Below are 26,558 nucleotides of genomic sequence, written 5' to 3'. Positions count from 1 at the left end.
ACTAGGAACATCAACGCCGACAGTGCTCCACCAAGATCCAGCCGATCCCCGTCTCCGCAAGGTCGTAGGTCCCGTTCGCCTCTCGTTCACCGCTCTTCGTCCCCTTCTGCAACCGGTCGCTTCGCTTCGGGAAACTAGGCGGTGCAGCTCCCGGAGGTGAAGCTGCAACTCCGACCCGGCCCACAAATCCTCTATTGACCCTGCCTACATGTGGAAACCTGCTGGACATTGAAGTCGATGGCGTTCCTGTTAGATCTCTCGTTGATACAGGAGCGCAGCTTTCAGTTATGAGCGCTGCTCTCCGCCGCCGGCTCAAAAAGGTTCTGACCCCCGCCGTACCGTGCACCGTGCGAGTCGCCGATGGGAGTACGTCACCTGTCCTTGGAATGTGCACAGCACGTGTGACCATTGGGGGCCATTATACCGTTGTTCTATTTATCGTCCTTGAACACTGCCCACACGACCTAATTCTCGGCCTCGACTTCCTTTCGAAACACTCTGCCCAAATTGACTGCTCCGCAGGTGTTGTACAGTTGGACCTGCCGCTTCCTGCCGACGCAACCACTTGTGCTCCACACCGCTTATGTGCTGCTGAATTTGCAAGGCTGTCTCCACAGGCTGCTACAAATGTCCTGCTGACGCCCTGTCCTCCCGTACCTGATGGCGAGTACGTCCTGTCGCCGCTTACTGACGTGGTTTTGTCGCGTAATATTGCCCTACCGAGCACCTTAATTCGGATCCGCGAAAACTGCGCTCGCGTGCCCATCCTCAACTTTGGGTTCTCGTCACATGTTTTGCCACACGGTATCGCCATAGCGCATATCACTCCTTTGGAAGAATTTCAGATTTCTTTTTTGACCTCTGAATCCTTCCTCAGTACGAACGGACCTTTGTCATCCACTCCTTCGTACTCGACGCCTGCGGACGATGTTTCTAAGATGATCGCCCCCGACCTTCCTTCCGAGCAAACAACACCTCTTCGTCATCTCCTGTCATCTTATCGGGACATCTTTGATTTGGACGACCGTCCACTTGGCCAGACATCTGTTGTCACGCATCGCATCAACACCGGTGACGCCAGCCCCATTCATAGGCGGCCATATCGTGTCTCGGCAACAGAAAGGGCCATCATACAGAAAGAAGTAGACAGGATGATGGACAAGGACATCATTGAACCCTCCAGTAGCCCGTGGGCATCACCGGTTGTCTTAGTAAAGAAAAAAGATAACTCGTGGCGCTTCTGCGTTGACTACCGTCACCTCAACCGGATAACAAAGAAGGATGTTTATCCCTTGTCCTTCTCTGGACGCCTTCACGTCGTGTCGGCTTGTCGGAAAAATTACTGTCCCGTTTTTCTGGTCCGTACCAGATCTTACGCCAACTGTCCGACGTGACCTACGAGATCGCCCCACTCGGTCAGCCTTCCGTGCCTCCCAACTTAACCAGTGATGTTGTTCACGTCACCAGGCTCAAGCCCTATGTCCCCCCAATAAGTGAGGCTGTTTAACTTGCACCGGGACGGAGCTCCCCCACCGGGAGGGTGATGTTACGATGAAGTGAAGGAAGACGTTGAATTGGACTAGAGAAAGACGAAGTCTGGCGGTTGCCTGAACGCCATATCCATCATTTGTAAATATAAGTTATTTTACACTCGTGGGCCTGCTTTCTTCCCGCAACAATATTATAGTTCCTGATGTCCGCTGTCTAACGCTTGTTGATTAACTTCGAAAGTTCTGCCAGTTCTATTCTAGCTGTAGGGTTAGAGGCTTTCACACATTGGCGTTTCTTGATTACTTGTGCTTAATAAATGAAATAAACGATAAATTAATGGAAATGAAATCGGATAAAAAACAACTTGCCGCAGGTGGGGAACGAACCCACAACCTTCGCATTTCGTGTGCGATGCTCTAATTAAGCTACCGCGGCGCCGTTTCCCCATCCACTTTTTGGGGTATTTATGTTTCCTAGTAGAACCCTGGGGGCGTTAGCCAGCGCTACCACTCCCAAACCTTGGTGGCGGATGTGGAACATCCGTTCTGCCGCAGGCATCACGAGAACGTGATCTTTTTGGGTGAATGCAACCGGTCAATAGACGAGGCAACCTAAAGTTTGCCCGCGCGGCACCAGCGCCGAATGCTCCCCTAGCGGACCGATGGAAGTTTCGAGGGTCGTCGCTGCGCTGGCGCGCGCCCGTGTTCTGTACGGCGGGAGCGCTCGTGCGCGTGGTTTTCGCGATGCCGAGTGCGACCTCATCAGCCAGGAAAGGTAGCACGTAATACTGATGTGTTGTCGATTGCCACAGCAGCCTCGAAAACACGAAAGGCCCTACGCAGCCCGTGAAGTTCTACAGATTTCCTGGGAAGTGGTACGAGAAGGACAGACGACAAGCATGGATAACTGCAGTGCGCGGCCGAGTCAAGTAAGTCTCATACTTTCGCATTCGCGTGTAATATCTTGAAAGCGGCATAGTCATATGCCTGTTTTCAGTGCACGGCCGTTTGTTTAGTCGTGTCGCGTTGTTGAATTGTGGTGGCATCCGCCGTTTGTTAGCGGTAAATGCATGCGTGTTGCGCCACTAAGCTCTACGACGCGTGCTCGATTCCCAGCCACGGCGGCCACATTTCGAAAGGGGCAAAATGCAAGAACACCCTTGTTACCGCGTGCTTTGATTTTTGTGCACGTTAAAGAACCCCCAGAGGTTAAAATTATTCCCGAGACTCCCCATTACAGCGGGCCTCATAATGATTTCGTGGTTTTGGCATGGTTTTGGCACTTAGAATCCCCGAATTTATTTGATTGCACTGTGGCTTCCCTCGCGATCGGCATGGACGAGGTCAAGAGAATTATTTCCTTTTTCCAAACGCTGCAACTTAAATTACTAGTTGTGCAGGTAACGAAAGGGGCCGCGCGCTACTTTTGTGTGGTAGCAGACCGTATTTAATGCAAGCCACGGTCGTCGCGTGCGTCGGGAAGCGGCAGATCGGAAATCAGCCGCTCGAGACGTGCGCGTTATGTTTGTTGTTTGCCCATGCTTTCTAAGCATCGAAGTGTGCAAGTATCATAACTTGTAGTGGTACCACTCTTGTAGAATAATATATGCACACAATCACAGGAACGTTACCTTTGCAAACATATTATTGGGAGTAATTTAATCCCCACAACAAATAGGCACACATACTGTTTCATTCATATGCGATGCAGGTGGAAGCGGCACCAAACAGACCAATGGCAATCACAAGTCTTCTCAGCACCACCGGGACATGTGCTTTCGTACTGCAGTGACACAGCTCTTGAGCAGCAGCAAGACACGTGTGAAACAGACTCCAGAACATGCCTTTGTGAAGTGATGGAACCGTCAAGAAGCAGCCCAATGGATCTGCAGTCATCGAGTGGTATGGCAGAAGTTCCTGCTGCCAGTGTGACTTATGTTGTAATTGAAATAAAAGTGGCTAAATTTCTGAACATGATGCGTACCTCTAACTCGACGTCGTCTACGATCTTGTCGGACACCTGTGACACGCACTTGGCTTTCACTCTCACATCACCGTCCACAATTTGTTCAACGCCGTACACGTTCGGAAGCAGACGCTCCCCTATCGCGAGGTTGCCGCCACGAAAAAAAGCTGTCGGCGTCGGCAACCTTCTTGAAACCGCACGGCAATCATTGCATCGCTGTTGAGCAAGCAGGCGATCTGCCGCCGTCGAAAACGGAGCGCCGTGAGAACGAGCAGCGAAGAAAAGCGCGGACGGCACAACGTAAACGAAGCGGAGACTACGCCATACTACGCCACGACGCGACCGCGCTGCTTGGCGTTTCCACATTGGGGCGCTGTCAGGAAGCGGCGCAGTAGCGCCGCCTGGCCATGGTTTTCTCGTCTATACACCCACACATGCTACCTGAAGGCATCAATGTTGCCTGATTCGAGACCTTCGTTAAGTAATAAACGAGAAGAAAGGGGGTTAACCGAGGGGCCCGTTTTTATTAGTTATATCACAAGAAGCCAACAAACACCGACACCAAGGACAACATAGGGGAAATCGATTGTGCTTAATAAATGAAATAAAGAAACGATAATTTAATGGAAATGAAAGTGGATGAAAAAACAACTTGCCGCATGTGGGGAACGATCCCACAGCCTTCGCATTTCGCGATGAAGACTAATAGGCCACAAAACCATAACCCTTGGATAACCCGCCAAGTAATACACGTAAATCGCAAAGTGAAAAGGTTGCATCACGCAACCAAAATGAAATGCAATAATCCTACAGGCGCTCCTAATCTGGCATGTACTATTGCAGATTAAAAAAGAAGCAAAAGTGGCAAAAAAAGCTATATTTTACTCCAACGTATTTTCAATCCGTCTTTACTGACGATAACGGTGTCACTCCCCCAGTCATTCCTGTTTCCCTTAGGCCCATTGTATACCATTAGTAATAAGTGACTCAGGGATTCTTAACCTACTTCTGAGTATAGATCCCAAGAAAGCATGTGACCACGATGATATTGCGAACGATTTTCTGTTCCAATATGCAGAATGGTGCAGTTAATACCTCGGCATGATTATCGCGAATCTATTAAAACAGCTAAACTGCCATCGGAATGGAAAATAATAAAAAGTAATGCGAATTGATAGAGCAAGACAACCATCGGCCACTGTAATTTCTGGCCGTTATCACTCATCAGTACATCGTGCAAGTTACTCGAGCACATCGTTAAAATAAACCAACCTTTCTTTTTAGAAAATAACCTTCTGTCTACCTGTCAACATGGCTTCAGGAAATGATTATCTATGATAACTCACCTTACCGAAGCAGTCCACAATCTTCAGCTTAGTATCAACAATTGCAGCCAAACCGACATAATTCTGCTTGATATATGGGAGGGTTTGATCGGGGGAGCAATAACAAATTTAAAAAGTACAAAGCACTGTTGGGGATGGCGAATTTATCAATTGCGTGAAAGACTTTCTAAACGACCAAACACACTTCGGGGTTTCGAGGGCGCATCATCAAGGACAGCCTCATTTAACTCAGGTGTCCCCCAAGGATCCGTCCTGGGGCCATTATTATTCCTCATCTTTATAAATGACGCCACGGCCGACACAGACTGCAAAACTAAACTTTTCGCAGACGATTGCATCATCTACAGGGAAATTCACAATGGTGATGATCACTCGGCCCTAAATGTTTCGCTAGATAAGATACATCACTGGCGCGAGCAGTGGCAAATGACTATCAACATATCAAAAACTTTCTGTATGAAGATAAGAAGGAAAAAAGTAACATCTTTACATAACACAATTAACAACACACCGCTGCAAGGACTTACGCAGCAGAAATATCTCGGCGTCACCTTGACTTCCTATTCGAGGTGGGATATGCATATTAACAACGCCACAGCAGCGGCTCTGCGTAAACTGTTTCTCTTACGAAGGCGCCTGCCACTCGCTCCGACACCATACTAAACTCATAACCTCACAACATTCGTGCGCCCAATCTTAGAATGTGTTAACACTGTATGGTTTCCGCGTACTGTCACTGCTCTATCCAAAATTTAACGGGTACAAAGTAAGACCGCTAGGGTTATTCATAACAAGTACAAGCGAACCGATTCGTCTTTTAGCATCTTTTTAGCATCTTCCGTACTTGTCGCGCTTGTCCTTGTCTGTCTTCCTTGTGTCCGTGGTTTTGTTCGCGCTAAACTACTACTTCAAATATGGACGACCAACTAGCCCAACGGTCAACTCTTCTACCTGCGCTCGACACAACAACAAAACTGGCACGTCTGAGGTTTCTGCGCCAACTCCTGCATAAACACAAACATAAGCAATGGAATCGTTTACTAACACAGAATCCGTGGCGGATTTAATTTCGAATAGTAAAACTATGTCTACTAGCTAGTCTTCAGCTTTTTTTTTGCAACGATGCTGTGTATGACTAGGGCTCCATGCATTTTGGTTCTCCGTGAACAAAAACTATCATCATCAATGGTTCCTACCCCCGTAAGCATTCATGCTCCCGTGCAATGGCTGCAATGCAATGGCTCAAGCCCCGTAATGTCTCGGCCATTACGGGGCGTAATGGCTAAGCCCCGGTGCAATGGCTCATAGCCCCGTAAGGCAGAGGCAACACGCACTCCGCAAAGTGAAGCGAACAGTGCTTAAATTCCTTCTAATCACGCATGCAACACACAGAACAGCATGTCGAAAACTGTCATCATCAATGGCTCATACCCCCGTGAGTATTGGCTCATACCCCCCTCCCCCCAGCCATGACTCATACCCCCGTAAGCAAGCAAAAAATACAATGAGTCATAGTCCCGTAAAGTTTATGGCTACTTTCTCTGCGTGAATTAGCTGTGATGACACTACCCCTGCTGTCGTTGCCGGTGATTTCATTGTGGATGTGCCGGAATCGAAAAGGGAGTGGTTTACGCGTTCATTATTGCAGGACATATCCCTTGCGGTACCACACCAATCCGGCCCAACCAACCACCCAGCGACATCAAATCGCATCAAATGTGCATCAAATCTACGCACATACGTGCATCGATGTGACATTATAAAAAAATGCGTTTGCAATTGCGAAGGATATAATGACCCCCGATCAAGGCAATAAATGAGTGTACGTACATTTCGTCACGAATACCATCCATCAAGACAATAAATGAGTTCGTACCGTTATTCGAAATTATGCGTCACCTCCGTGTCATGTGCTGAACAGCTTCGCTGGTCAACCGCATTCACAGAGTGGATTGGCTCACGATTTCTTTTTTCTTTCTCTTTTGGTACTCTGTTTCGTAGCAAAGAACGAATTGGCTGTTTTCTAGGTGTGTGTATCTTTTGTGGTGCATAAGTTGGTCCGCTCTCCTGTTTACATGTAACTAGTGTTGTCATTTTCTGCTTCAATATAGCTGATGTTTTTATGCCGCCGTCAAAATACAGTTACGTAGTGTCCATTGCATTGCAGTGCTTATGCCCTCCTGCTTTGGTCTCGTAAGAGACTGGCAGTATTGTGAATGAATAATTCAGCAAATATATATGGATCGGGTCCAGAAGGGTGGTTGCGCCCCCCCTCCTCCTTCTTTCGGCAAAATTCCGCCTATAGCGTATACCTACAATCTTTGGCAGACTCTTTTGTGTTATATCAGCTGAAACCGAAACACGTGACCTGTAAGGCTCTATTGGCCCGTATTTTAGCACTTCCACCTCAGTAGCATATAATGCGGCCTAAGCAGGGAGTAACGCCCTATTCTCTCTCTGAAAAAAATAATAGCCAGAAGGAAAGAACGAGAATAAAACGTATGCTCGAAATCGTCTGTACGCCATATTGTGGCTTCGGACCTTTTGAAGCAGCAGGTTGAATAAGTTATCTCAGCTACGACGTCAAAATATACGCGAGGTCACTGGCTCAGCCAAAAAATAGTGGCGTGTGTGGGTCCATTTGTAATGTCGTTTTTTTTTGTTGTTGGGGTTCACGAAGAGAAAATACTTCTCTAACATGACCATGACCGTGTGGGCTAACCGATCAGGCTTCCGCATTTGCAATGTGAAAGACTGGTGAGGGGCCTTTCTTCACCAACATGAATGCATAAACAGCAAAAAAAAATACATATTGGGCGTCTCCTCACTTGGCTAACGAGCGTGGCCGTGGTGTCCATAGGATCCAGATTTACTGCTTTCATCCTGTTGGTGTGCGAGTTGTCCTGTATAATGTAGGTCTCGATGTTAAAGCTGCTGGGTAAGCTTTTTTCTGTAACCAAGGGAATGAATTATTACTTCGTTTGCTTACGTGGGGCCACTCAGTAGCCAGAAGGTAAAATTTTGATATAGAACCCACCGTTCAACTCAGTAGGGCCATCTTGAAAAGCCTCTATTGCTGGAAGAAGAAATAGCGCAATATATTTTTCATATCACGAAAAGATGTCACAAACGACAAAACGCGAACAACGTAAGCCGCATCTCTGTACTTCTTTTCTTAGGATGTGTGGCTGTTTTAGTTGTTACTAAAAAGGGTGGAATTACACTTCTACATACATTCAAACACGGTCGACAGCGTTTTTCTTTGGATATGATCGCATTCGATCACTGCTACGGTGCAATCGGCTGGTCGCTCTCGATTTCTGCATAGAGCACTCTGGTGGCATGTTTTACAGTGGGCTAGTCGAAATCGAGCACTCGGAACACAATTGTTCGGTTCTTTCGTAGCTCCGCGCTCCCACTCAGAACCTTCGGAGGCGCTCTCTCGGCTTTGGCCTGGGAGGAGGGGGGAGGGTGTGTGAGGAAGGGTGACAGAGCTCCTGTGGGAGCCTATGTCGTTCCCAATCTCAAATGGCTTTGACAGCCTGTCCATGCGGTATAATGATGCCTCATTTGATCGACCCAGAGCCCCTTCACTTCCTTGAGACAGCTTCAAACATCTGCTTTCAAGCTGCATTTTTCTTGACTCACGATCTTTCTCGCATTCCTCTCTATCCCGTTCTTCTCTTTTCCTAAAAAGTTGTAACCCAATTTCAATGTCCTCCTCACTGGCCTGTTCGGAAATTAGTTGTAATAATTCCGATTTTAGCATTTCCTTGCGTACCTCTAGGTCAAGTTTTCCACCAGCAATCAACAATTAGTCTCTCAGCAGCGTCCTTAACTCCATGATTGCTGCTTTACTGCCTTGATCCTGCTCGCTAAACCTGCCTAGGTAAACACAACCTAGCTATCAATCAACAATCCAGCTTCAATACTGTTCTAAACAGCACAACTATAAAATGAAGCCTAGAGAGTCAAACCAAGAACCAAGCACTCACTGCAGACACATCACCACGTCGCAAAGTCCATCCCACCGCTGCCCCCAGTTTTAACGGTTGGGGTCGGTTATGAGATAGATGGTAGCTGGCCCATGCCATCGTCTAACTCATCCACGCTGAGGATGTTGTTGAAGGGAGAGACTTGTTCTCATCGAGAACGAGGAATATGGGATTTATTTACAGTATTTACATGAGAACGTTGCAGTTCATCAATCTAGCCCGACTGAGAGAGAATGCACCCTCAGCACCCGCGCCACGGCTGCTTATAAACACTGTGTCCTCCCTACATCTGTAGGTGAGGGAAGACGACCGTTCAACCATCGACCAATTCGGAGCATCCAAAGTCATCGTAACCGACCCGCCTTTGAGGGGGAGGGTTCACACATTCAATTCTGCACAGGTTCCCCTAACCACACCGAGGTGAGAGGGTTATCGCAGACACGGGTCTTGCCCTGAGCAGGCGCCTCTTGGCCCCAGAGTTGACTCCCCAGACAGTGGCCGCCGCGTCTGTCCATTGACTGACGACTTCTAAGACCCGTGAGACGCCGCCGCAGAACACCTTCCAGGAATTCCACCGCTTTAAACAAACCGTGACGGCAACGGCGACAGCGACGGCGAATCCACAATTCTAGGCGCCGTTGGTCCGCCAACCGCGCCTAGAAATGGTGGCACCGACGGGCTGGGGACTGTCGTATTGTCGTCCTTACAAAGCGAGTTGCCGCAGTAGACATGGTGGCGCCGTTCGGTTGGGGACTGTCGCTTCCCCGAAGATCGCCAGCCTCCGCAGGTCGAACGTAACAACACCAATTCGCAAGCGTGGCCGGTTCCAGAAGTTTCTGGCTCGCTACACCGGGCTTTTCGTCATCACTGATCGCTTAAGCGGCGTGACGTTTTCCATTGCTCGTCTCGTTTATCGTGGCCACTGTTCTATCAAGACTAAACTCGTTCACGTCGCCCGCCTGAAGTGCTGTCTTCCCTGTGACTCCAGATGCACGTAACAGCTACTCACCTAGCGAAAGAAGGAAGGAAAACTTTATTTGGTCCTGCAAGTAGTGATAATTAATCACTAAGCGGGCCGCTCCCACGTCGGGACCGGAAGGCCAAGCCTCATGGCCACATCGTGAGCCTGCTGGACAGCCCAGAATTGTTCATCCAGGTCCGGGCTGCGAAGTGCAGCCTCCCACCTGGACGCATCCTTGATCGTCGAGTCTTCAATTCTTTCGCGAGACCAGAGCATGTGTTCGAGCGTGGCTAAAGCACCACAATCTTGGCAATAAGGCTCTGTATACGTCTCTGGATAAAACATGTTCAGTCTCCGTGGGCAAGGATAAGTACCAGTCTGTAATAAGCGTAATGTAAGTGCCTGAGCCCTGTTTAGTTTAGGATGCGGCAAAGCGTAAACCCTGCGATTAAGAAGGTAATACTTCGTGATTTCATTGTATGTGGAAGGGGAGCCTCTATTCTCGGGGAGTACCGCCACGCCGTTGCGCGGGGCAGAGCGGAGGGTAAGATCTAGCTTCATCTGCGAATAGAGGAGCGTCACACTAGAGCGACAGCGAAGACGGAAGAAGAGGAAGACGAATTGCGCTTGTCTTTGAAGCGGGTCGGTGTCGGCGCGGCAACTCTATTGCCTTTTTCATCAACTCATATTTAAATAAACGCACTACCGCTGTAAATGTATTATTGCGATAGCAATTATATGGGCATTGCAGGCGCATTTCTGACGTCGGCGTAGCTGTCGCCGTGAGGTTCTGTATAAAGTTCAAGGGCGATAAAATGGTCGCGGCGCACCGTATGCTGCATGTGCCATCAGCCGGCGATCGCGCCTAGATCTCGCGCACGCAACGAACGAGAGTGGAGAGGAAGCGTGCCGTCTTCCGTCACGCTCAAGGCTTCGGGGGGGGGGGGGGTAGGGAGGGGTGAGGCACGTTCTGCTTCGGGCGACCCGGGCCGCTGTATCTTGAAAGCCATCTGCGATGGGTACCGAGTCCACGCAGCGCTGTATTTTCGCGTTCGCATTGATGCGTGCGGCTGCACGAAGGTCAATTCGCTCGCTACTGCTGCAGCGTTTCCTCACTGCAGAGCTTTGAAAGCGAGTTTCCGCGGTCATCGAGTGAGGTGTGTTCATGTGTGGGCGCGGGATACCATGCTTGTTAAATAAATAAGCATGCCTAGCTATGTTTACAAGTTTATACGGCTGATAAAACTGCTATCCTTACTCGTAAGCTGGATGTCCACTTATTTGCTATCGCAATCAATGCTTCGCCTTTCAGGCAAAACTGCGACTTTTATTCATTCATAATGGCACTTCATTTTTCGTTCGAATGTTCCAAAATGTCACAAAATTAATGGCATGGAAAAATTGAGCGGATGGACTGGGAGGAAGGAAAGAAGCGGGCGCTGAAAGATAGCTTGACCATTTCGCACCTTCGTGAAAACCTTGCGCATGCATGTGATCATTACTATCAATCAGCGATGAACAAAGGGGCCTTGAGCTTAGCTCATGGGTGTAATTGTCCATATCGCTTTCAGTTACTGTGTAATTGCGATGTTGGTAGCAATTTCACAAATGTTGCAAACTAGATCACTTACTTGAAGCTGTAATAATATCAGAACGTCTCTCACTGTGCCTAATTCTAGATATCTTGTGGGGTATTTCTCCGGATGGCGCTTTTTCTTCATTTGTAATTGGGTGAATCAGATGAGTGAAATTCAGCAGACCGACTTGGGGAAGGAAAGTCGGTAATATGAACTCTAAGCACCATAGATTTTTACGAGAATTAAAGTAGGATGACATTTTCTTACTATATGGTAATGCCCATGCGCTTGAGGCTTCAAAAGCAGCGACGCCTTCATTTTGGCATCTTGGTAGAGGTATCTCTCATATTCAGCGCCCGGAGCCTGTGAAATTATCTTGGGATAAATATCATGTGCCGCAAGTGTCGATGACGTTTAGTCTCTGTTGTTCATTCTTACGAAAAGAAACTGAGAAACCGTAACTTTGATTTTCATTAGTAGAATGAACCGTCTAGCATGTATGCAGCATGCAATCGCACACACAAAAAAGCATTGCTATATCTCAGCGTTTGCTTACGTATCTCTCAGTGACCCCAGCTTCTGACACTTCTCGCAGGTGGACCATCTCGGCAAAAACAGAGGCCTTGGTTAGGGAAAGCGAATATCCGTCTCCCAGAAGGGCAGTCTTGGTAGAATTGTCTTTCCTTGTGTCTAACACTCTAGGGTACACCATGACCCCGTTGTCCATATGCAGAGTCGGCATACCTAAAGCTGGAAGAAAAAAATTTGGTGTTTCTGTTTGTGAGCTCAGCCATTTAACTGGCATGCGGACAAGCAACGGACGTACTTACTGCAGCTGAAGATGGTTTGGTGCACAAAAGGCAAAATTGGCCAGTGCGTATAATAAAACCTAAATGGTTGTATCTTTGAGGGAGTTCGTATCCCATGAAAAAAAAATAGGTTTAGCGCCGAAAAAGAAAACGAAAAGCTCGGTCTTATATAGTTTAGGACGACAACACAGGCTCTACCTTCCTACTGAGTTTATGATCGCTTGTACAGGCGTCAAAGCAATGCGAGCCACGGACATGATGGGCATCTGGTTAATCACTGTCTCGTGTGCGGGCAGCCCTTTGTTTGAAGAATGCATAGTTCTAAGCCGAGATACCAACCAGCTTACACGTGTTGTCATAAAAGCTGAAGGCATAAAAGAGTTGGACCAAAATTGTGGTAGTAAACCCTCGATTGACTTTTCATAAATGGAAGTTTCATATCTTGAGCGCTCGTTGGTAAATAGTATACCAAGCTTCACGGTGTTCTTCTGGGACTATGAGTTTTTTTCAACACTTTTATTCTTTTTTTTAACAGTAAGATCTTTTTTTTTCATATGATCGACAACGTCCAAAGCAGTTTCTGTAGATGTAGGCACGTCTTGGGCCGAAAGACAACTTTGTAACACTGCTTATCCGGTGAAAAAACGGTGACCAGAAAAAGATAAACAATGTACGCGTCTCAATATGAACAGGATGTTCCAGCTATTATCCAGCGAGATTAAAAAAAAAAGGAAAACACATATACTTCGACGCGAATAAGACCAAGTGAATGTTTTTTTATATTCTAGTTGACAAACCCAGGCCGTAATTTTCAGTCACTACATCCAATCAGTAAATACTAAAAGCAATAAGCCAACTATATTATTATTGGTTTAATTTTCAAGACGTGAATTAAGTGGTTGTAGAGAATTGTAAGAGACGTAAAAATGACGGGTTTCGTGGTACGCATGGCATGTTTAATTTTTCTGGCAATTGCCTGCGAAACCTAAAGAAATATCATGTGACTGCGCACCCGGGCGCACTGAAGTCCCTGGACCTTCTAAATGTGGCGAATAGCTTCGATCGCGCCACCGAGCTACGCGATCTCGTGATTACAGTTACTGCATACTCAGTAGCTCAATGCAAGATAACTTCACAGAAACATGCCGCCAGGTTTTGGCCAGGTGCAGCTGGTCGACATGCACCTGACGCGCACCCTTTACTGTGCTCCTCCGGCGCGTGTTCGCACCTGGACGTGCCATTTGATAAAATGTGGCTTTGATATCAAGATAAATGCTTAGGCAGTAGCCCGGCTCTTCTCCGTTTGTCCACGCAAAGGGAAATGAAACAGGAGTGAAAGGCTTTGAAAGAGACGCCGGTTTCTCGGATTGGCCACCTATAATACAACGCAGCCGTTTTATGTAACGCGGGCCGCAGCGCTCGTGAAAGTAAATGGTTTTTTCTTGGCACAAAGCAGGAGACACTACCGGCAGTCGTCGCCGATTTAGGTGGTCCAGGGGCTTTAGTGCGCAAGGATTGCTAGCGCCATCAAACAGTCTCAGTGGCAAAGCAAGCTGTTAATGTTATACTGGGCCGAGCGGTGGCGATAACAGCGCGTGTTCTTTGTGCTGAGAACAGCTTCCGGTGGTTATAGAGGCTCTATTCTCAACATACATGGCGTCTGCGGGGCCGCAGTTATCAACCATGCTGGCTCTCAGATAGCCTGTCGAGAGGTGAGGTGTTTCCAAATTTGTGCCGGGAAGCCGAAGCCTTGCAAAATTCAATTTCGCGTTTTCATTGAGATGAAGAAACGTGACGTGAAGCGGCAGACTTTTTCGACTAATACCTTTTTTATTGTCCTAGGCACTTATACTGCGGTATTAGCCCTTTAAAAAGATCGTGAACGGTAGTGTGCAGACGCCCGCACAATGCATTTGCAATTTCGCGAATATGTGGTGGCGGTCCGAGATATCCACCATGTCACCTTATTGATTGGCTGAAGGAATATCACGTGAGGAGCGTCACAGGAAGGGCCGTTTTGTAAACATCAATGTGACGTTGCGTGACGTTGCGTTCGGCGGCTATTGCGGAGATTTTCCGTGATATTCTTGTGGTGCAACGAGCCGCGCGAATTATGCTAATGAGCGGCCATATGCAGAGGAGGTCAAGAGCGATATGCTTATCATGGCATTTTCCCTGTCGTTTGAGGCCATGAAGACCTTTGTTCACAATTCATGCCCGTAGCGTTTGCGTCGCCCTCGGATGGTGTTGGCGATAGAGTTTCCTACAATAATTTCTAGAAGGAACTCTGGCGCTGGGGGGCAAAATTCATGACACCACAAGGGAAATGACGGTTACTGTACATAAATCTGTCTGATCTTCATGCTTGTGGCTTGAGACGTTCTTGTGGCTTTGTTTATTGCGCGTTATCTGCCTTCATTGTACTAAATTTCAGAGCAGTCTATACTTTTCTAAGTCCAGAAGAATCTAGATGGAATGGATGAATACTGGGGTTTAACGAGCCAAAACCACGATTTAATTATGAGGCACGGCCTAGTAACGGATTCGGGATGAATTTTTACCACCAGTTGTTCTTTAACGTGTCCCCAAAACACGGAAAATGGGCGTTTTTGCATTTTGCCCTCATCGAAATGCCGCCCCCGCAGCCGGGATTTCATCCCACGACCTGCAGAAGAATCCGCAAACACGCCGTTCCGTACATAGCAGTCAACGCTGTGAAAGCTACGAGAGAAGTTTGGTCAAGAAAAGTTTGTAGCAACCGTACGTCACTATAATACGTTATACGTTATATACGTTGTCCCCCGCTCCTGGGAAATTCGGTTACCTCGCATGGTCTCCACGTGGGGGTCATTGCCCCCTGTTCTTTCTTGGGAGTAAGGTGGCTGCCCGACAGGGGGCGCCACTACAGCCACTCGGCAAACCTGTTTTTACTGTGAAATAAAGCCAGTCGACTCTCTGTTCTCAACATGTCGAAACGTGTATTACTTGCCTCCGCTAAGCCGAGCTCCCAACAAGTGGTGACCCAGCAAATTTACGTTCTTGTTTTTTTCGAACACTGCGATGGACGACGCTGCTCCTACTACAGCTGATAGGGAAGACGCCACCGTTACGTCTCCTGTCATCGCCGCAGTGCTTCATATTCCCAGCTTTTGGCACAAGAAACCTCGAGTTTGGTTAATGCAAGTAGAGGCCCCTTTTGAACTCCGGCGCATCACTTCCCAGACAGCAAGGTACCTGCACGTCATCGCCGCGCTACCCTCCGACATCGCCGATGCCATAGACGACTTGCTAGCGGGTACGCCTTCGGCCACAGCATACGACGACCTGAAACGCACAGTCCTGCAGCGCCTCAAGCCATCACAATAGAGTAGGCTTCAACAGCTCCTTTCTTAGGAACTCGGCGACCAACGACCATCACAACCCGTGCACCGGTCGCTCAGTGGCTGGGTGATCACTCCGCAAACGAAAGCCAGCTTCCAACTTTGCGCGAGCTGTTCTTGCGGCGCCTTCCACAGTCCGCACGCACGGTGCTGGCGGGTTCCGATGAGACGTGTATCGATCAGCTAGCTGCACTCGCTGACCGCATATGCTACTGCTCGTCTGCGGCACAGCTACCTAGTGCCGCTGCGAGAGTCTCAGATCCAGGAGAGCGACTGTCGCGCCTGGAAGAAACAGTCGACCGCCTTACCAGTGCACTCGAGAAGCTAACGACGGGTGGCAACATTGGCTAACAACTTCGGTACAACCATTCACGTTCACAGTCTCACAGTGCACCTAGAGACTCGCCGCCGCAGTTGTGCTGGTAACACCGTCGATTTCGTGAACAAGCAGGTCACTGCACCCAGTCCTGTTCTTGAACAGGAATCGCGCTGGCCAGTCGCTAAAGGTGGCATGTGACATCGGTCCTCGTGCAAGCCGCCTATTCTTCATAGTCGACCACGTCACCGGCACCTGCCTCCTCGTCTACACCGGAGCCGAGCTGTCTGTCGTGCCCGTCACGGCCTCAGATCGCCAACGCGACAAGTCCAAACCGACGCAGGGAACAACACTGTCATCGCATCGTATGGGCTCCGGTCAATGAAGCTAGACATCGGACACCGGCGCTTGCAGAGATGGGTGTTTATGATCGCCGACGTCAGCTTTGCCATGCTGGGAGCGGTCTTTCTCAGCCATTGATCGGCACCTAAAGGATAACCTCACATCCCTAGATGTACTTGGATTGCAGTCCAACCTCACCCAATATGGCATCCGTACATTTCGGCCGGTCTCAACGTAGGACAACATACTTGCTGAGTACCTGGAACTCCCGAAGGCCCGAAACGATGCGTTGCCCGTGAGACACAAGGTGACGCATCATATCATCACCACTGGCCCACCTGTTGCTGCGCGGCCACGGAGGCTCGCTGGACGGAGGTTGGAAGTCGCCAGCCGTGAGGTCGAACACATGCTTCAGTTCGTCGTTATTCGTCCTTCCTCCAGCAACTGGCATTCACACCTCCATCTGGGTCTAAAGCAGGACAGTGGCGACTGGCGGCCTTGTGGTGATTACCGAGCTTTGAATGCCGTCAGTACTCCGGATGAACATCCCCTTCCCCACATAACATGATTTCGGTGCTCGTCTCGCAGGAACCAAAATATACAGCAAGACCAATCTGAGGAGTGCGTACCACCAAATTCCTGTCGAACCCAGCGATATTGCGAATACAGCAATCACTACTCTATTTGGCCTATTTGAGTTTGTCCGTATGTCTTATGGTTTGAAGAATGCGGCGTAAACTTTTAAAATGTTCATGGTACGGACTCCCGTTCTTTTTTAGGTCTACCTTGACCACATTCTCGTTGCAAGTCGCACAGACAAAGAACACCTTCGCCTCCTATTTGAGCGACTGGATGAGCACGGCCTAGTCCTTAAGCCCCAGAAATTCATTTTCGGAGTTAATTGAAGCTTTGGATTTTCTCGGCCATCGCATTTCATCCCAAGGCATCAAGCCACTGGAATCAGGGGGTGCGGCAAATCGAGGACTTCCCATTCCAAGCTCCTTCCGAAAGTTGCGCGAGTTTCTGGGGCTCAAATTTTCACAGGCGCTTCATACCATCCTATGCGCAATTTCTTCAACCACTTACGGACCTGCTGCGTCGTGACTCCAAAAAAAATGGCTGTGGCTTAGCTAAGGTTAAGCCCAGGATGCGAAGCATACTAGCCTTTATTTTAACGCGACAGCGTTAAGGAGCTCGTGTCGCAGAAAAGCCGGTGTCGTCGGCTCAGGCGTGTGGCGCTTTCTCAGGCGCACATTTCGTTGTCGCGCCGAACGCTGCGTTGCTCGACGCTCACCGCGTCCGATGCGGGGCGCGTAGTCGCTGCGCCGTAGCAAAGCCACCTAGAAACAGTCTCTGTAGCACGCCGCAACCTTCGCTTCTCATTCCAACGAGCAGCTCTGTCTCTAGGAGGCATCTCATCTCGTGAGTGTCTAGCAGAGGCAAGCGCAGCTGCTTATATACCGCCGCGACGGCGCGAGTTGGAGCCCCGTTTCTCCTCTGTCGTGACGTCACGGTGTCACGTGGTCAGCCTTGAAGGCGACGGCGCGAGTTAGAGCCCCGTTTGTCCTCTGTCGTGACGTCACGGTGTCACGTGGTATTGAAGGCGACACCGCCGCGCCTGAGGAGCTGGGTTGAGCTCTTGTAATATGCTTCGCATAAAAACCGCCTACCTTTCACTGGTCCCCGGAGCACGAACACTCTTTCCAGGAAGCCGAAACGTGGTTGGCTACTGCAGTGTTGCTGATTCATCCGTTGCACGACACCCCAATTAGTGTTATGGTCGACGCGTCGACCACGGCAGTGGGTGCAGTGCTACAGCAGCACGATGGCACATACTGGAGGCCGCTGGGATTCTTCTCAAAGCGTCTCAAACCCACAGAAGCTAGCTACAGCACCTTCGGGACGGAGATGAGTTGTTGACAAATTCGACTTCACCCTGCCATCTGCTAGCCGTCTGGTTAGCTCAAATGGTAGAGCGGCTGCCCCGGAAAGGCGGTTGTCCCGGGTTCGAGTCCCGGACCAGGACGAATTTTTCTTCAACTGCGAGGCTTTTCTTTCGAGGAGCCCGCATGGGTTTCCTTTGTAGGAATTGCTACCAATGGGTGGATGTCTGATTTTCCCTTTATAATTACTTCTCTCCACCTTGCAGGTTTCCGCAGAACTATTATGTTAAATAACTATTACATATAGTGATGGCTCTATTGATTTAATATATGGTGATTACTACATTGATCGAATAAAGACGCATACACGTGACTTCGTGATTCTACCGTCCTTTATTTTATTTTGTTAGCATAGTGATAACCCCTTTGGTAGGCGGCCATGGGCTGAACGACGACGCCGGAAAGATTTTTAGTAAACGTCAAGTCTATACATGACCGATGACGCGTAGCTGGTACACTGACCTGCATCGAATGTCGAACCTATCCTCCTCGCGGTACTCGGGTTCCCGACGGGCATCGCGCATGTACGCTTGGCGTTGGCGGCCCGCTCGTCGTCGGTGGCCTCCTTTCGCAGCCGCCGTGCCCGCTTCTGTTCGCGAAGGCGATCTTCACGGGCACGCTGCTGTTCTTCATCGGACGGAAGCCGGCTACGCGACAGTCCGGGCCCGTCGACCGAGGCGCACTCGGCGTTAGCGGCGTTGCTCACGCCGTTGCTCTTGGAGGGCACGTTGCTCTCCCTCGGTGCACACGATACGCGTCCTACCCACAGAACGGCCACAATTCAACGCCTGATAACGTCGCTAGGCGACGTTGATGTCACAGTAAAGAGACGCACACACAACGTCGGACTACAAAAGCACCTTTGGCGTTTTTGTAGTCCGACGTAGTCCCACGTCAGTCCACGTTGTAGTCCCACGTTATCGGTGCGCGGGCGAGCGTCGATCGACGCCGGGTGCGTCGATTACTCGGTCTACACGAACCTCTTCTACGCACGCAGAAGAAAACGGAAACCTAGCCATATACTGCTTCGATGTAAAGATCCCGAGCCATTCCACTCTGTGAAGGTGGCTGACCAGCCAAGCTGCTTATCACGTAGGCGTGTTGCTCCTCGGCAGTGCGGAATATACGCGGCCTCCACATTACGACGACAGAACAGAAGTGCCATTCAAAATACAGAACGAAAACTTTCTACTTTTCATATACATTCGCCTGAACGACTGGACTGCCGTCCCGAGGAGCTGGAGGAAACTAGACACGCGCGACGTTTCGAAGTCGCCGCCACCATGCTTGTACAGAAGGAAACAAGATACACAAGCGCTTGGAACGCCAACAATGTGGGCGGTGTGAACGTATACATGGCCGATGCGAGTCGCACAACGGCAAATCTTTGAGAAACCTTTGTTGTCTACCTGAGAGCACACTGATCCCGAAAATGCTGCCTCTTGACAACTAATATACTAGAAATGCGTATCCGAGGGACGCCGACGAGCCAGCTGTGAACGAACCCACTGCAGGAAGTCTCTCTAGTCTACACCGCGTTGACTGCAACGTATGGAATGAAGTATATTTGCAGTGGTGACGGCTGTTTAGTTGGCCAGATCGAAACGCGCTAAGCGTCTCAGCGCACTGGCTTGCCCACGAGAAATGTATAAGGGTGTTCTGTGCCGCTTGTCGATGCATGCGTCCGTGGCGTCATTCTGCCTCTGGACACGGACGCGTTCGGACGCAAGATGTCGAGCTCTGCAAGAGGCTTCAGTGGCCGCGTCTGGCCGTGGTAACAGGTCTTTGTCGCCCCACCGAATTATCGGTTTGTACTACCGACTTTGCCATCAGGCGAAACTATGAAGCAGCGTTTGCTTTTTATACCCGCTACAAGAGCTCGGTATACTGAACGACGTGATCGGTATAGGGCCCTTCTAAAAGACGCATGTGTGGCGGATCAAACTACGATTCGGGTGCAAAAAGACATGGCAGTTGTTGAGGCACTTTTTGGATCCGGCAGCAACTAAGTCGGCGCAAAGGGGGCGAATGGCTAGATTAGTGCATCAATACCAATGCACGATTGCAGAATTTATACAGGAACTCCGGGATTGTTACGTAAACGGCGCCACAGGTGGTTGCTTGCCGCACTACTCGGGGCAGGAATATTCAGAACTACATGAGGACTTTACGGTGGCGGAGGTGGAGTTTGCCATGGGGCAGCTACGTACTACGTGGGCCGCGGATCCGGACGGGGTTACTAATAAAATGCTGGGAAATCTGTATTTCAAGTCGGTGGGGGCGCTCACGGACTTGATGAACAAGTATTGGGCGGCCGGGGAGGTCCCGGCACAGTGGAAGCATGCTGGGATTACATTTATTTCTAAGCTAGGGAAGAAGCTTCGTATTGAGAATCTGCACCCCATCTCGCTCACGTCCTGCGTGGGCAAATTGATGGAGCACATGGTCCTCAACAGGCTTCAGGGGTATGCGGAGGACAAGGAGTTCCTGCCTGCAACGATGATTGCCTTCAGGGCCAATTTGTCCACGCAGGATTTTATGATACAGCTGAAAAAGGGCGTGGTTGATACTGGGTGCGGCACGGGCACCAAGGCTATCTTGAGGCTCCACCTAAATAAAGCTTTTGACAACGTTGCCCATGAGACGTTGAAGAACCTATCGGACATAGGACCGGGGGGTAGAACCTTCTGCTACATGAGATCATTCTTGGAGGGCAGGATTGTGGAGATTGTGGTCGGAGAAGTGAAATCGGATTCCTTCCCATTGGGGACCAGGGGGACACCGCAGGGGTCGGTTCTTTCGCCGTTCCTGTTTAACCTCGCCTTAATTAAGATACCGCCGAGGCTGGAAGAGATAGCGCAACTGAAACACATTCTATCGAGACGACATTACTCTAAGGGTGACCAGGGGTAGTGACGGACAACTGCAGGATACGCTGCAACGGGCAGTGGATGTTGTGGGAAAGCTAACCGGGGAGGTAGGACTTTCCTGTTCTCAGCCCAAGTCCGAGATTTTAGAGCGCAGCTCTTTGGAGTCCGTTCCTGGGTTTCGCGTCGTCGTCGGCGTTGTCGTCGGCCTCGTAACCAGCTCCGCCCCCCTTTCATCCCCCCAGCGCTAGCAGCGACCGACTGATACCGCTGGATGCCGCTGACGCCGCTAGAGAGTCAAGATAACGTGACTGCATAGAACACCGTCGCCGCCATGCAGAAAGAGGAGGAAAGGGTCCCCCCCCCCCCCCCCCTGTTCTTGTGTGGCGGATAGGGTGCTCTTCAGTTGCCGACGCGCCGGTTATTTCACGTAGGCCCCGGCACGTCGACGAATACGTGACCCCCTTCCCACGGCTAGACCTGGTTCTTAGCGCAGCGGAAGCGAGGGTATCATATTGTTTGTGTCGGCATCGGCGGCGTTGTCCCTGAAACCAACTCCGCAGCTGGGGTTGACTCACTATCGGCGTCAGCGGCATCAGTCAGTCGCTGCTATCTCTTCCCTCCTCCCTTTATCGTGTTGTCCGCTTGCTGCGCGCGCTTCTGCCCCCATCGTTTGCCGCTGGGTGTACACGCCGCCCCCCTCCCCCCTCTTCCTGCGAGTCTCCGGTTGTCAAAGCGCCGGCTCGAACTTAATTCCTTTCTTCGCTCCTCCTCCAATGCAACCCCTGTGCGGTGGCAATCAGAGAGCCAGATCGGTGGCGGCGGATCTGTATATGTGCACCGCCCGAGCCGAAATTGCCGCTGCCGTTCGCCACTGCGAAATTATCTGCCAGTTCTTTCTGAGCCATGAGCGAGACGACCGATGGAAGTCCTCCGTCTGCTGCTGCTGCTGCTGCTGCTGCTGCTGCTAAACGAGCTGCCAGAGCAGAGGCCCAGCGCCGTCGCCGTCAGAATCCAGAGGTGCGTGCCGCCGAAGCAGAAGCTTACCGTCGCCGCCGTCGAGATGATCCAGGAGTACGCGTCGCCGAAGCAGAGGCTAAGCGCCGCCGCCGAGAAGACCCTGCCGTTCGCGCCGCCGAAGCGGAGGCTCATCGCCGCCGTCGAGAGCAACCAGCAGTAAGCGAGGCTGAAGCAGAAGCTCATCGCCGCCGCCGAGAAGACCCTGCAGTTCGCGCCGCCGAAGCGGAGGCTCATCGCCGCCGTCGAGAGCAACCAGCAGTCCCACGGCTGTGACAACCTCGCGAGGCACTTGTATAGATCTCGTCTTTGAGAATCAAGCATTGGTGTACCAAGTCGAACATACATCAGTCTATTTCTCCGACCACAAAGCTTCCTTCATGACTGTCAAGAACTGTTAGTGGAGTCTTTGTTAAAGGAATACGTGTGAAAAAAAAATTATGTGATAGCGCATACATGTGTTGCTCGATTTGTTTGCCTCAATCTATCGAAAAGGTGAAACAGCTTATTTGCTGCGCTCAAATTTCGCATTAGGAAGTAACGTAATCGTCGGTAATTTTTTTGTAGTTAGGGACAAACCAAGAGGACTACATGCACGGCATTATGTTCCGCCACCCCTGCTAGAGGTCCCGGTCGCTGAGGCCCAAACGCGATTAGGATCCTAGGTCTGTAAAGAGGGTCGAAAGAAAAAGAATTGTGTAAACTAGCGCAGGTGCTTGTGCTCAGTAGGATAGCTTATGCGGCGCCTTATATGAAGCCAGACGTGACTGAAGAAGGCAAGGTGGAGGCTACGATTAGAATGATGTATAAGGCGGCCCTTGGGCTGCCTAACAATGCGTCTAACGAAAGGCTGCTGAGATTAGGGGTGCAGAACACCATGGAAGAACTACGGGAGGCACACTTGGTGATGCAGCTCGCTAGGCTTTTGAAAACAAAATCAAGCAGGGACGTATTGGAGAGGATCAGCATTAGGGTTGAGGCTCCTGCCGGGGACACGAAAACTCAGGTGTGGCGGGAACTCCACAAGACCTGATACATAAAGCCGTTGCCCAGCAATATGCACCCGATACATCATCAGGAACGCAGGAAGGCAAGAACTAGCGCTTTGCATGCTAAGTACGGGAAGTACAAAGGGGCAGTCTATGTAGACGTCGCGGAGTATAAGGACAAGGACGCATTTGCGACTGCGGTGGTGGACGGGCGGGAACGTTAGGTCGCCTGGTGATCGGTCAAAGCCCGCTCCTCAGAAACTGTAGAGGAAGCGGCGATAGCGTTAGCTATAACTACTACTGAATCTGACCTGATTCTCAGCGATCCGAAATTTGGCGACGGGCAGAATATCTGTCACGGTGGCACGATTGCTGGATCGGCCCACGAGGCGAAAGACTAGGGAGGTGAAAATTGTCTAGGCACCAGCACACTCTGGGAATCCTGGGAACAAGGCGGCTCACAAGAATGCTCGAGGTTTCCTCAGCCGAGCAGGTAAGCCGGTCGTTCCAGGGAGGTCCACGAGAGATGGGCTGATGTCCTTTCACGACTTTACAAACCATCATAAACGGGAGTGGAGGATTTAACCGTCCCCAGAAATGAAATTGACTAAGGTGCAGGAATGCATGTGGAGAAGGTTGCAGACTAGATCTTTTACGAACCCATACGTGTTGAGCAAAATATACCCGGAGGATATTAAGCCGGTATGCAGATGGTGCCAGGAACTGGCAACCTATGACCAAATCATATGGGAATGTAGCGTAGTGGCGCCACCAGCGAGGATTATGTATGACGCGCCCTTCTCTCGAGCAGTGAAAGGCCGTGCTGGCCAGCTCAGACCCGGTCGTACAGACCAGCGTCGTGGAGTGGGCTACCCAGGTCGCCTTCAACCATGGGTTGATGGCCATCTAACACGGAATCGTCCGCACATGCTTTTTGACGAAATAACGTTTTTTTCTATCCATCCATTCATCCATCCATCCATCCGCCGCTGCACTCCACGTTCGCTCTTTCATCCTTGGCTGTGCTCGTTCGCTGTGTTACGCCGAGGGACAACGCCGACGCGAAACTCAGGAACGGGCGCCTAAGAACTGCGCTCTAGATCCATCGTGTACTTAGATTTAAGGCGTGCGTTACAGAACCCCATGTGATCAAAATTAATCCGCAGTCCCCCAGTACGGCGTGCCTGATAATCAGATTGCGGTTTTGGCCTCTGAAGCACCATCATTTATTTAAAGTATAACACTTCCCCCACGTTGCGATGCGCCGTGCGAGGCAATGATGAACAATGACCCTCAACAACGCCTCAAGCAAACACGTCTGGTTGTGCATTTTTCATACTACCTGGACAAACACAAGTGATGCACACAGAGGAACATCACCTTCTCATACTCGCGTTGCACCAAGCGCCCAATAACTTAAACATTCGCCATCAGCATCCCAGCCAAATAACTTAATTTTACGCAAACACTACAGGAAGCATCGCTCACACTGATTCCCACAGGGTGTCGCATACGCATCATCTTTATCTTACTCCATGAACGTGGCTCATAATACGGGCGTAAGTAATGTATGCGATACACGCTTTCCGTTCTCCCTGTTCTAAAAGCTGTTACATCATATGGTAGCAAATATTACTGGAACGCTTCGTTAAGATTGTAAAGCAGCCATAGGGATTAAACGCGCGATATTTACGCAGCCATTCTGACATTCTTGTAACATTCGCAGCTGCGCGCGCAAATCTGCCGAGTCCATGTGAAGTCGGCCTTTGATGCAGACCCGATAGCAAGGACGACAGTTGTTGTCTCAGTTATTGTCTCATGTCCTTGGACATGAGACAATATATATGAAGCGTGTCTTGTACATGAGTCCAGCGGACGTTGACTGGTGCCCGGGATCGGTCTGTTTAGTAATGTTGGGCCCGTGCAGCGTTATGCATTATAAAAGCTTCCACAAAAATTTGCGCACAGGTTTAGCGTAGAAGCCAAGCCATATTGCCGCAGAGACATCCTGCGAAAACCTGTTCGCTAAATACCTACAAAGACATCGCATTATAATTCGCTACGGCTGGTGTGCGATTATAAGATTCCGTGGTAAGGTAATGATGGACTATCCGTGTGATTTACGCCCGAATATATAACCTTTTTTTAAGATTCCATGATAAGGGGATGAAGGAGTCTTCCTGTGATTTAGGCCGGCATATATCATCTTTTTTCTTCGCGGAGTGTCTGCATGCCTCACTGAGTCGTTACACAAGCTGGATGACATTACGTTCTCATTGTGCGATTAACGACATACTCTTCCTAGGATGCGGGCACAACGAGTAATGACATAGCAAGCAGACTTGACTAGATTACCCAAATTCCTAAATTTCTTTTTTTAAGACATTATAGAAAACACGACTACTTCGCGAAGTGACATTTTTCAGGCTCTTTCGAAGCGCATAACACTTTCGCTTACTGATGTACCGATCAACATCGCCAACAACCAGGGGACTGTACCCTGTACCCTAGAATTTCTTTTTCAAGTTTTATATCCTTTCCTCTGATTACCCATCCCCCGTCTTCATGGGCAATGTCCCGTAATGCGTCATCGATATAATATAACGAGTAAGCAAGCGACAATAAAGTGATGCAGTTTAGTTTCGTATCTCTGCGTAGAAACTTTACAGCAGATGATAACCAAAGCGAAAACTTATTACGTGAGCAAGATGCGTCTAGAACCAGAATGACAAAGACAATCATACCGATGGGGCCATACAAGACAGAAATTTGGATGAACCACCGCATACAGCGCTGCATTCTTTGCCTGAGTACGACAGCTGTTGTACCTGTACTGCAATTCTCGACAAAGCAGCACGCTTGCTGTATCGTACTGTGTAATAAGATTACGACTCTCTCGTATTTACTTACATCTGCAGGCATTGTTTGTCAGGTTACGCATGCTGACGCTCGTGGAGAAACGTCACGCATAGAATAGATATTTTTTTTAGCGATTTATAGCATGAAAGGTTGCTGTCGCGAGAACCTTTCTATACGGACAGATTCACTTGTATTTTTACGCTGGCGCGGATGACGAGGAAACGCCTGTCATAAACACTTGCCCAAGACATTTAGACAGCCACGCACGTAGTGTTCACTGCGTGAACTTCAGGAACGAGAGAACCAAGGCCTTGACACATCATGACCGTTTCTGCCTGATTGATGAATGTTCACACGTCACTCAAATGTACAGAACGGTCTATAGAACTCATCATTTCAATATGTCACCACCGTCTGTAGCACACTGTAACATAAACATCACGAAGACCTTTACCAAGCCAGAGGCTACAAAGAAATTGAAAAGTTTCTACTCTATATGCACCGGCCACACCAGCTAAGTGTTTTCAAGAATTGAAAAAAAAATAACGAAGGGATTTACGCGAATGGCGGTCACTGTATTTTGATCGGCACTGTTCCTGCTTGTCATAAATAGCTTTTTTTCCATTCGCAAAAATAACATTTATTTAATTTAATTAGCTGCCTTTTCATTAACTTACCTAATGAATAAAGCGTTAATGAAA

The 26,558-nt window shown here is 49.5% G+C and overlaps 1 protein-coding gene across 2 annotated transcripts in view; it reads right to left on the bottom strand.

Moving 5' to 3' along the window:
• Nucleotides 1-25,857, bottom strand: part of LOC139057903 (venom metalloproteinase antarease-like TfasMP_A) — a 57,037-nt gene extending 31,180 nt beyond the window's left edge. The window contains exons 1-7 of one of the 2 annotated variants that reach the window (XM_070536687.1): nt 25,743-25,857; nt 11,892-12,085; nt 11,604-11,698; nt 11,390-11,523; nt 7,840-7,878; nt 7,631-7,752; nt 4,803-4,865 (exon numbers count right to left, since the gene is read on the bottom strand). In XM_070536687.1, coding sequence (XP_070392788.1) covers nt 4,803-4,865; nt 7,631-7,752; nt 7,840-7,878; nt 11,390-11,523; nt 11,604-11,698; nt 11,892-12,085; nt 25,743-25,797 — 702 coding nt within the window. In that variant the 5' untranslated portion in view covers nt 25,798-25,857. The remainder of the gene's footprint in view (nt 1-4,802; nt 4,866-7,630; nt 7,753-7,839; nt 7,879-11,389; nt 11,524-11,603; nt 11,699-11,891; nt 12,086-25,742) is intronic. The other variant, XM_070536688.1, reaches the window with a different exon arrangement.
• Nucleotides 25,858-26,558: the final 701 nt, after the last annotated feature.

This window comes from Dermacentor albipictus, chromosome 3, assembly GCF_038994185.2.
Source record: "Dermacentor albipictus isolate Rhodes 1998 colony chromosome 3, USDA_Dalb.pri_finalv2, whole genome shotgun sequence".
In the NCBI taxonomy this organism is placed as follows: domain Eukaryota; kingdom Metazoa; phylum Arthropoda; class Arachnida; order Ixodida; family Ixodidae; genus Dermacentor; species Dermacentor albipictus.
The sequence above is the reverse complement of the archived record's forward strand: the minus strand, read 5'-3'. Positions and strand labels throughout refer to the sequence as shown.